This window comes from Cavia porcellus, unplaced genomic scaffold (genome assembly GCF_034190915.1).
Source record: "Cavia porcellus strain 051 isolate PalLab524CR breed Dunkin Hartley unplaced genomic scaffold, mCavPor4.1 scaffold_30, whole genome shotgun sequence".
Classification (NCBI taxonomy): domain Eukaryota; kingdom Metazoa; phylum Chordata; class Mammalia; order Rodentia; family Caviidae; genus Cavia; species Cavia porcellus.
Genome location: NW_026947513.1, coordinates 8358928 through 8371018, shown reverse-complemented (window position 1 = coordinate 8371018; position 12091 = coordinate 8358928). Strand labels below are relative to the sequence as shown.

General features: G+C 43.8%; 1 protein-coding gene across 1 annotated transcript; it reads left to right on the top strand.

Annotated features, from left to right (window-relative positions):
- The first annotated feature begins 222 nt into the window (after positions 1–222).
- Positions 223–11632, top strand: Cckar (cholecystokinin A receptor). The gene is made up of 5 exons (XM_003467402.4): positions 223–533; positions 1182–1433; positions 4858–5119; positions 7215–7342; positions 8301–11632. The coding sequence occupies exons 1-5, from the start codon at positions 362–364 to the stop codon at positions 8837–8839; spliced, it is 1353 nt and encodes a 450-aa protein (XP_003467450.2). The 5' UTR covers positions 223–361; the 3' UTR covers positions 8840–11632.
- Positions 11633–12091: the final 459 nt, after the last annotated feature.

The following is a 12091-nucleotide window of genomic DNA, read 5'->3' as shown; positions in this document are numbered from 1 at the left end:
TGGGACAGTGACAGGTTCCTACACAGAGAAGACAGGTCCCGGGAAAGAGTGTGGGCACGTGATTGTGCACATGTATAAAGGCGGCCACACGCTGGAAAGAGTTAACCTGCAGCCTGGCTGTCCATGCTCAGGACCCGAAGCTGGCCCAGGAGTGGGCGGGGAAGGCCTGGAAGGTGGGGTGGCTGGGCTTGCACCAACTGCCTTCTCCACCAGAGGAGAGCAGATGCGTGCCCAGCTGGACGGAGGGTAGTGAACTCCAGGTGCCTTTAGGAATGGCTGCAAAAGCCCACACCTGGCAATCACTCTCTGCCTGCCTCTCCCCGGCAGGTTGCATTTGGGAGGCGCTCTGGTCATCAGAGGAATGAGCGTGGAGAGAGCTGTTTGCCAGCCCGCCAGCCCCTGGTGGGAAGCAGAGGCGAGGATGGACGTGGTAGACAGCCTTTTTGTGAATGGGAGCAACATCACTTCTGCCTGCGAGCTCGGCTTTGAAAATGAGACACTTTTCTGCTTGGATCGGCCCCGGCCTTCCAAAGGTAGGTGCCAGAGGCTATTATTTTAATTCAAAAAACTCCTGAGTTGAGAGGAGCAATCCGCCAAGGCAAAACTGATAAAGAAAACATAACAAAGTCATTTGTGAGACAGGCTGGGTAAAGTCATATGCTCCAGAGTTTGGATGAAAAGATCAAAAGCAGCCTGGAGTCAAAATAATTGTACTATACTCTGTGGGAGAGTTGGAGACCCAGGCATGGGACTCGGGGAAGACAAATGCAGGGGGAGGCAGAGCTGAACGCAGTGAGAAATGAGTACAAGTGTGACAGCCTGAACTTACAAACACCACAGAAAAGGGGCTGTCACGATGGAGCAGTTGCCTTTTCTTGGGGGAACCTAGCGTGACGAAGTGATTGGAGCAAAATAATGCTTAACCTCTGAGACAGAAAGCTAGCTCTATTCAGCCGCGTTGTCCTTAAGAAGAAGTGGTATCCTGAGCGATCCTTTAACAAGCCGACCTTTCAAAAGCAACTGAATCGCCCTGTGCTTTGCTCAGTTTGTTTCTGCAAAATGTTGCCTATGTGGGAAGCTCAGGGGTCGCTGGGGAGGCGGGCAGGAAGCGGCAGTAATATTTTAACATTCTGCTCTCATCATCGGCCTCCTGCCGCTGTGCTGTCCCTGTCCCTCTGCAGAGTGGCAGCCGGCGGTGCAGATTCTCTTGTATTCCTTGATATTCCTGCTCAGCGTGCTGGGAAACACGCTGGTAATCACGGTGCTGATTCGGAACAAGAGGATGAGGACGGTCACTAACATCTTCCTGCTCTCACTGGCTGTCAGTGACCTCATGCTCTGCCTCTTCTGCATGCCCTTCAACCTCATCCCCAGCCTGCTCAAGGATTTCATCTTCGGGAGTGCCGTGTGCAAGACCACCACCTACTTCATGGGTAAGCTGCTGCTGCCAGGAGCTATCTGCAGAGCTGCCTCCAGATCCGCCTCTGTGCCAGACCTTCCCGAGCCCCTCAGAGTTTGAAATGCTCAACATCTGGCTATGCAGGGCTACATGCGAGGGTACAGGTGCTGGCTTTGTGGGTGGCCAATTCTCCTATACCACCAGGGCACAGACTCGTGTCCTATGTCAGAAGTCCAGATGGAAACATATAGAACTTTAAGTATGCTTGCTCCAGCTCAAAGGGAGAGAAGGATTCAAAAGTAGGGCGAGTGCTGGCCTCACACACACAGGGCCCTGGGTTCAATCCCCAGTACCAAAAGCAAAGTGACTTCCAGTTGCTAACCTTTCTGGGAGTGGATGATGGTATGCTGATCTCGCCCCAACTTGGGAACTGTTGAGGTCATGGAGGAGCACTCTTTGCTACTGTGTGTCTTATTTTCTTTCCCAACAGAGGTTATTTTTAAACCAGTTTTGTCCCAGGTCTAGTTTCTCAAGACTCACTTTCCAGATTGTTCCCCAAAATGGCCAGGAGCATCTCAGGCAGAGGGCGAAAGGTGGGAGAGAGTGAGACACACACACACACACACACACACACACACACACAGGGAGAGAGAGAGACAGAGACAGAGAAGAGAGAGACAGAGAGTTAGAGAGAGAGACAGAGAGACAGAAGTCTCTGCCCCTAATCCCTAATGAAGAGTGAATGTGTGCCTGGGAGCTGTGGATCACTCGCACTGACCCTGAGATCCACAGCTGTCTACTTATGACAAAACGGTAATTGCAATAAAAATCACAAGAGCCAATATTCTGTGAGTACTTTGCTGCCCAGACCTAGAGCAGTGATTTTACTCACTTCCTCTCCCAACCCGTGCTATGAGGTAAATGCAATTATCCTTGCCTCTCTCATCAAGGAGAAACAGAGGCATAGAGAGGTGCTCAGGTGCTGAAGAGCACACAGGTGGTAACTGACACGGCAGGGATTTGCCACCACCACCCCTGTGGTGAGCACGCTGCCTCTGCTGACAGCTGCAGTTCTCCTAAAGCACCAGAAAAGTAATGTGTCTCGGTCTTTGTCCACCCAGGTGCTATGTTCCTTGGCCAGTCTGAGAATTAGCTGGGAGAGAAGGAGAGGTAGGAAATATTGGGGGGACTGTTCTCTTGTTTTGATTCAAGGCTTGTGACATATGCAGCCTGGGCTGGGCTAGGACAGGCTGCAATGACCAGAAAGCTCTAAGAGCCTGCAAGGGAGTGTGTGCTTGGTCACACAGCAGTGGGAAGGCCGTGGGACTGCCCCCTTGATATGGTTAACTGTGTGTCATATGAGTTTTGCCTCAATTTTTTAAAAAAGTTAAACAGGCAAAAAGAAAAGCTAATTCTGAAAGTATTGGGGAGTTCACACTAACGTTGAATTTCTAGTTCTAGGGATTTGGATTCTTTGGGGGTTTTTGTGGCCTCTTCAACACTATTACTAAATGTATTAAACCTTTTTATTTATATCCAAAGAAAGGGGATGAGTGCTCTCCTGACAGTGAGCTCAAGGTTACAGTGAGTCTACTACACAGAACAAAAACCAACAGTGCACAGGTCCATCCTCTCAATTCTATGTCATTAACTCTTAAGGGTGACGTCCAGGAAAACCAAGCCAATCCTATCCCATACGGTCAGCTTTTATTCAAGGGTTATAGAGTCACAGACTCCTCTAAGACAAAGAAAAGATAAATCCAGCTGTGCAAAAATAAGTTTAATTTTGTGCATAATTTCAGAGCATTATTTATAACCATATACATAGTGAGGTTCTAAAGAGTCAGGTTAAAAACTCTGTTTTCAAATCTATATTAATCCTGAGCTTTGAAAAATCACAGGGAGAAAGACTCAAAATGGGTAGAATTCATGGCTAAAGAATTCAAAGGAAAACTTTCAAGGGTTAAGATGTTCAAATAATCAAGTTTGAGGATATAGGCAACCACTCTGAAGGCAATAAGATATATATGATGCCCATTATGGTTTGACTATTATCCTTTCTTTGAAGTCCTGCAAGGTCTTCAGTGTAGGTTTTATTGGTCTTGTTCTGTACTGTTTTGATCAATTCTATTACACCTGATGATATAGGCCACTCAATTTAAAAATAGCAAGAGGCACAATGGTAATTACTTTTGATCACCTGGTATTCTATTTTTGCATCATGTGCTATGCCCACCCTTCTGTTCTAACTGACTCTGTTTTGCTTAGTCACATTTGATTTTATTCTCTTCAAAAAAAGTAATAAGAACTGTGGGAGTAATAAAACCCAAAAAGTCTAATTGTTATTGTAAAAAAGAGAGGAAAGGAAGGTGGACTAAGGGATATAACCACAGGTACGTTCGAGTGTGTAGGATGGAAAACCATATTACTGAGCTTTTGTTGGATCATTGAACGGAACTGTCTCCAATTTCACTGTATGAATGTCAACTTTATATGCTTTAATTTTGTAATTTGGACAACTGTTCCTGGGAAGATAATATGTAACCTATTAACTGGTGATTTCTTACTGTATATTTTTTTCTTGAAATACTGTATTATTTGTACCCTTTTACTGTTTTGTTTTTTTATGTCCTTTCTTTTTTTCTCTTTAAATAAAAAAAAGATGTTCAAATAAGTGTATATACTCAATATAAATATTAAAGGAAATTAGGCATTTTTTATTACTATGCCCAAAAGTATGTTTCTGCACCTGATATATTTGAAGCTTTTCACACCGTAAGGTTAATGTGTGCTCTCTTTGCAAAATATAGAACAGCAAGAAGAGTGAACAGGAAGACCCTAGACCCTCACCCAAAGCAACCTTTAGTTAGAGCATGCATCTTTTCTCTTCCATCTTTTTTACTATTTATTTGTAATGGATTACATTTTAAAATTAAGTGTATTTCTCTTTAAAAAACAAACAGTATTTACTAGGAATTTTTAGAAAATTAGTGCCTCCAGCTCAGTCTCCAGTGACCCTTCAGGGTTATAGAGTCCTTGAGAATCTTGGATTTTCAGGTCAGTTTAACCATACAGATCATGCATTGCCATGTCTAGTTTTGATTAGTGCTCTTCTCTAGATTTCTCAAAATCCTTTTCTGCGGGGTAGCAATGTATTTTTATCTCCTTGGTTATTAATTAATGAGCACATTCAGCCTAACCAGGAGTTAGATTGCAATCAAAGCTCAATAAACTTATCTGAAAACAGGCAGTAGATATATTTGCAAATACATTTCCTTAACTGCCTTAAATCCTTTTGGAAGAAAGCTAAGAATAAATCATCTCTTTAAAATATACACATGCAATATTTCTTCCTCCCTTTGATATTAAACTGTACAGATCCCATATGCTTAAAGTTAATGGGCAGATAAACTTCGGATTTCAGCGCTGGCATAACCAGCTTCTTTGCTTCTTCCCAGGCACCTCTGTGAGTGTATCCACCTTTAATCTGGTGGCCATATCGCTGGAGAGATACGGAGCAATTTGCAAACCCTTACAGTCCCGCGTCTGGCAAACAAAGTCGCATGCTTTGAAGGTGATTGCTGCTACCTGGTGCCTCTCCTTTACCATCATGACCCCCTACCCCATCTACAGCAACCTGGTGCCTTTTACCAAAAATAACAACCAGACCGGGAACATGTGCCGCTTCCTACTGCCAAACGATGTTATGCAGCAGACCTGGTAAGGTGCCATCATGCATATATTTGTACATAACTTGTTTTAAGTTTATAATATGAAAAATGGGAATGCCTTGCTCAGACTAGTTGGGAGATTGGTGTCATAGATGCTTTTTGAGGGGGATTATTCTATCCTGGCTCTAAGGATGACAGTGAGAACACTGTGGTAGAGAACTCTGTTTTAAATGCTACATGTGAACTTGTGTATTGCTTCCATTAACCCTCCACAAATCCTACAGAGCATGCACTATTGTTGTGTCCATTTTACAGATGAGGAAGCTCAGATTTGGAAAGGCTAAATTGCCCAAACTCATGAATCTGGGCAGGGGCAGAGCCTTCGTGCAAAATGCCACCAGATGATTGCATGGAAGGTGGGCTGGATGGCTTGGAGAGCTCTGATTTTCTAAATTTCTTCTAAAACTGAAGACAGAGCTGAGAGTGAGTCCCAAGTACTGCACAGCTTTTATGAAACCTGTAGCTGTGGTGCTCATCCAGATAGTTCACCAGAATAAGGTGGGATTCTATTACTAGGTGCTGGGCTTTTCTGCTGGGTGACCTCAGACAAGTTCCCATAATTTGAATTTCAGGTTCCTTAGCTCTACAAAGCATTAATTATACAGATCTTTAAAATCTAACTCGTTGAGTTGCTTCACAGTTCAAATGAGAGCATGGATATAAAACGTCTTTACAAAGGGTGACAAATGCAGGGGGCTTTTACTAATTCCACCAAGGTTTCAGAAGCAGGGCTCATAGTCAATCAGAGCAGCTCAAAACTTCAATCACATCTGCTTTCCTTGTCTCTCTCATTCATTCCAACCCAGTAGCACTCAAGATTTATGCCACAAAAAAAAGAGGGCTATTACCAAAACCTGAAAGGGAATCTTATCAAAGCATGTCCAATTGCAATGAGAAATGGCCCAGGCACTGTAAGCCTCTGACAATTTTATGGCTTAATCGTGTTACCTGACACATGCCAGACTGCACAAGTGATTTAGGGGCCAGATTCATGAAGCAGGAGGCTGTGAATCCTCAGGTATCACAGGCACGATATGAGTGTGACACTGTACAAACTTTTCAGGTCTCAGGGAATGGATGCCCACAGCCACTTGTGAGCTGCTTGTGGCTCAAAAGCAGCCAGAGGCTGCATGCTGCGAAACCAAAAGGAGGTTTCCCATCACCCACAGTGAAGTATTCAATTTTCTCTTGTCATACAGTCAACAAGTTATGAATGTTGGTGCCTAAGGACACAGGCTCTAGAACTGTGTTCCTGGGGTTCAAATTCTACCCCTGCCACTAGCTGTGTGACTTTGGACAAGTTATTTGGTCTCTTTAAATCTCAATCTCCTCATTTATAATATAGATATTAGGATAACAGTATCTACTTCAAAGGTTATTATGGGAGTTGTATGTAGTCATATATGTGAAATGCTTATCGTAGCAGGAAGCTCATAGTATAAGGCCTCAATGAATGTAAGTTCTCATGTTTAATTTTGGTAATAGCTTCGAGATATAATTTATCTACTCTCAATATTTTTTAAGTTTTCATTAATATTTATTTTGAGAGGGGGTCTTCTTGTGTGGACCTCAGGCCTTGAACTCCTGGGCTGCAGTGATCCCCCACACCACCCCTTTGAGTATCTGGGACAACAGGCACGTGGACTCACGCCAGCCTGTTCGCTATTTGTAATATGTAAACTTGTTTCAAGCGCAGAATGAGGCCAATCTTTTTCCATTTAACTTGTGCTTCCTAAGGTCTTTATCTTGAAAGAAAAAAGAAATAAACAACTTCCAAGGACTGAACTGCCAGACATGAACTTTCCAACAATATGAAAGACAAGCAATTAATGTGTCTGCTCAGGCCAGTTAAAATAAAAACTTCCCAGGGACTGGGGATTTAGCTCAGCGGCATAATCGCCTGCCTTGCAAGCAGGCAGTCGTGAGTTCGATCCCTGGTACCAATAAAAATGAAAAAGACAAAAATAAATAAATAAATAAATAAATAAAATAAAATAAAATAAAAACGTCCCCTCGTCATCCCTTCCCACTGGAGTTTGAGGGTCAAGAGTTGCTGGTTATTGGATTTCCTTTAATGTTATCAGGCACACTTTCCTGTTACTCATCCTCTTTCTTATTCCCGGAATTGTGATGATGGTGGCATATGGACTGATTTCTCTGGAACTTTACCAAGGAATAAAATTCGATGCTATCCAGAAGAAATCTGCTAAAGGTAACTACCTTACAGCTGTGTGTTTATGCAGAAGAGCACAGGCGCTGGTTTTCTATCACTGGGATGGTTCTACCAGGAGCATGTTCTGAGGACACTGGAGATGTTTGAAAATATTCTTCCAAGACAGGCACAGACACAAGAGCCCAGATTCTTTGTATCTGTTCATCTGTAAAGTGGGGAAATCCAGTAATTCTTCTCACAAGCGTACGGAATGGGCTAAAAGAAAATGATACCCATATGACTGAGTTGTAAGAGGAGGACTATGTGTCTCTCCTATCTGTAGCGTTGCAAACAGACCCTTCCTCGCTGGAAGCTCACTGTGAGCCAGCTTTTTGTTGCTTTCTTTCCCTATCTCTCTCCTCTCACTCCCACACAGCAGGGGCCACAGTGCCTCACTCTCCCATTCCATCCAAGCCACTGGCCACTGAAGTTGTCCCTGGTACCTGTGTTGACATAACCTTTGCCCCCTACCCCCTTGATCAGCTCCTTATTATGGAGATAACTAAGTCTCTCTGCTTTCTGTGGTTTTCCTTGACTTTTTCTCATTTATCTAAAAAGTAATCAAAACTTACAAGTGGGCAGGAGCTTCTCCTGGGGAGAAGGGGAAAGAAGGGAGAGAGTATGAATATTCTTTATTTTTCTTCCCATTTGAAAAACTTTTATGTGTTTGTGAGTGCTAATATTTATTCTATAATAAGTTTTTATCCTTATAATCTTTACGCAAGATATTTTATTATCTATTATGCTACAGATACATGATTTTATTAGTTTCCACTAGCTTTTCATTTGAAGCTGAGAATGAGTGTGGATCCACACTTACCCTGTGTGGGCCACAGCAGTCTAGTGGATTCTCCAGTTTGGATCTGGTTCGGCCTCCTGGGCAGAGGGAGGTGGGGATCCCTGACTCCTGGCTGGCCTCACCCAGCCAAACAATAAATGATGTCACTTGCCCACCCAGAAAGGAAGACAAGCACTGGCAGCAGTGGCCCGATGGAGGACAGTGATGGGTGTTACCTGCAGAAGTCCAGGCACCCCAGAAAGCTGGAGCTTCGGCAGCTGTCCCCCAGCAGCAGTGGCAGCAACAGGATCAATCGTATCCGGAGCAGCAGCTCCACCGCCAACTTGATGGCCAAAAAGCGGGTGATCCGCATGCTCATCGTCATTGTGGTCCTCTTCTTCCTGTGCTGGATGCCCATCTTCAGCGCCAATGCCTGGCGGGCATACGACACCGTCTCTGCCGAGCGCCACCTCTCTGGGACACCTATCTCCTTCATCCTCCTGCTCTCTTACACCTCCTCCTGCGTCAACCCCATCATCTACTGCTTCATGAACAAACGATTCCGTCTTGGCTTCATGGCCACCTTCCCCTGCTGTCCCAACCCAGGTACCCCTGGGGTGAGAGGAGAGATGGGAGAGGAGGAGGAAGGCAGGACCACAGGGGCGTCTTTGTCCAGATACTCCTACAGCCACATGAGCACCTCTGCTCCGCCCCCGTGAGCTGGGCCCGGGGCTACACAGTACAGCAGGAAGGAGGCCACGGGAGGAGGAGGAGAAAAGAAAGGAAAGGAGAAAGCAGGAGAAGCAGGAGGAGGCAGAAGCAAAAGAGAAGGAAGGCCCAGGTCCCCAAGGCCACCCTTTGTTGTCTGCATTTTATCCTTCTTCCATTCCTAGAGAGGAAGCCCTGCTCCAAGGCTGTGACTTGGTTTCCAGGTAGTGCAGGCAGGATATTCTCGGAAATGCCCACAGTCAGAGAAACTGAGGCAGGCTAGTGACAGGAGTCTACAGAGTCATGCTGCAAATCCAATTGTCAAGCATATGTTCAAATGCAGATGTGGACCCTACAGAGCATTAGGCAGTTCTGGAACACCCCACATCACTCTCCAGAGTGACACCTTTCTATAGTCTGCTGCTTCTGCTTGTGCAGAGCTGCGGGGGCTGCTGTGTCCCAGGAAGCCCACCGCTCTTTCGAGTACCTGCTCCAACCACCCGTCTTCCTGAGGCCGCGTACTATGGCCACGTTCTGTAGGAAGAAACCAGTCTGGTGTTTTTCATCTCGAACTTTGGTCGAAGGCATTCAGAAACATAGGCTTGTGTCATCATCGGAATGACAGAAGGAATGTCCTAAAGAATGTCATTAAGAGAGCTCATACTTCTACAAAGAAAAGAGATTATAAGGTGAAAAGCTGCACGGAATAGTATCTCCCTGTAAGGAATGCTAAGAGCAGCAGATGGCGCATTGCGAGTGCTTTCTGCTTCTCCTTTCCGTGGTGATTTTAAACCCCATTACTTCAATGCCTCAACTTGATTGCCCATGTGTATCTCCAGTTCCTCTTCTCCAGAAAGATCTCCAAGTACAAAGGAGAGTTGCAAACATTATGTACCTAGCCACAAGTCTTAAACAGGTTTGATCGGGTCCAGAAACGAAACTGGCATAAATGGACTCAATTAACAAATAGCTTTTGAATGCCAAAACCATCTGTGCTTTTAAATATAACTTAGTATTTGCTAATAATTTGTTAATTTTATGTGCATATATATAAACCAACCATATAATTATGTTTTTTACACATAAGTGTACTCTTTGGGGCATTAAGAACAAAGAATTCTCGAGAAAGGTTGGAATTCAGCAAGTGTTACCCATTTTATGTTCCTGCATAAAAAAAGGGGTTTTGTGTGACCTTTGTTTGCAAAATTAATTTGAGAATCTCTCTCTACTAAATTAGAAATCTCAAGTTAAAGTAAGATACAAGTTATACATTCAGATACCAGGGAAGTTCCCTCTACAGTATGTATCAGTCCAATCTGCCAAGATTTTTTTTTCTGAAGAGCAACATTGTCCTATCTGCTAAAATAAGTCAGTATAGACCCCTCTGATAGGAGCCAGTTTGCTTAAGGGTACAAGAAGTAAACAGACACAGAAAAAACAAAGGAAGTTTGTAGCTTCGTGCCTCCAAACACCTGAGAAATGGGTTGTTTTCTGCTTGGCCCATTGGGATCATCAGTACACTGACCTCAGCTGACAACTGTGGGGTGATTTCATCCATCACCTCAATCACCACCACCAAATCTCAGTGTGGAAGGAAGGGGGAGTGACGAGAGGTGATGGGGTGACAGGTATTGTATCATTTCACAAGATGCGGATGTCACATGAGCTTCCTAGTGTGTAACAGTCATCAGCTAGGAAGAAATGGAGAATGTGACCATTCCAGGGGACTTTTCAAGCCAGACTGTCCCTTCTCGGACCAGATCTTATTTTTCTTTTACCAACTAGCTCAAGGTACCTGAGGAAAAGTTTAACTAACTACAAGGCTCATTGCCATAATTGTCGTGATAAAAGGTATACAAAAGAAACATCATCAGTAGTTCAGTGTGTGTTACATTAGCTACAATTTTCCTGCCAGAAGAATAAGTCTCCCCCTCATACAGTATTAACATAATTAAAACAAATCCCCCAGTTAATAAGAACTTCTGGAATTTCCCAAGATCTATTAGTCTAAAAATAAGGTCCCCCAGCCTAGCTAATGAAAGTACAAGCTCCAAACTAATTCTCATTTCAGAGAAGCAATGAAAAATTTCTAGCTTCACTATGTCCCATGCCCTAAAATACAATATGTATTTTAACTGGCAACCCTACTTCAAAATATTTAAAAATATGAAGTTGATTTTCCAGATATAGCACAATAAAACTCCTTTGCTCTTTAATTTATTGGAAGGTCTTTTGCTTAATGAAAGTCTTTTTTTAAAGCAAAAAAAAAAAAAAAAACTATTAACTTTCAGGATCTGTGTCTGACCTTTGGAAGACTCTAGTTTTACTGACTTTTAAAAAAATTAATATAATAATATTCTCATACTCTGTTAACTGGCTTTATTTCATGCTAAAGTAGATTAGGTACTAAGTGGCCATAGAGTAAAAAAAAAAAAAAAAAAAAAAAAAAGCAAGTATCAATTTTCTGGTATTTTCTAGTGGCTTCTGGTAGTCTCCTCCATTCCCTGAGTGGTAAATGAGGACACTGGAATGGAGAGTTGCATCTTTGTCCTTTAATTAAATTGTGTGTATCAGTGGCTTTTTGCATCCCCATCACCGTGGTAACCTCTCCTAATAAACCTGTGGTGGTGAATGAGCAGGCTCTGTGTTTCTAAGGCTCAGTTACACTCATCCCTGTATGCTTAACAGCTGTCCCCCTCCTTCAAGTAAAATGCAATCTTCAAGAGGTAAGCGACAGTGGCTGTGTTTCCCCAATAACCCCCACAGCGGAAGTGCTCAATAAATGTTGTGAGTGACCATTGTGACTCCTGTGCTTTTAGTGGCTTCTCTTTCCGCTCACAACTGTGCCTCTCAACAAGGGAGGCTTATTCCTGGGGAAGGAGAGGGGAGCAGAATTTTGATAAGCATCTCTCCCCTCCACCTGTCTCCCCACCCAAGGTTCTGCTGGCACCAGCTTCTGCAGCCCTGTCCGCCTCTCTTTTCCTCTCCCCGATGTCTGGGTGAAGGGGGGACGGTGATTGTAATCAGGAGTGCTACTAATGTGAGGGTGCTGTGCCTGGGAGCAACACTGAGACCAGGTGGACAAGGAAGGGTGTCTCTCTGCTTGGCTCCTGCTGTCTTGTTCTCTTTGAGAACAGTAAAAACTCATCCCTACATCTCTAACGTGGCTTACTCCTTAGGGCTGATAAATATCAAAGCCCATGTAGCTCCTGTTAGAGTTCTCTGGTGCAACAGAGAAACAAAAAGTAAGAAAAGAACAGGTT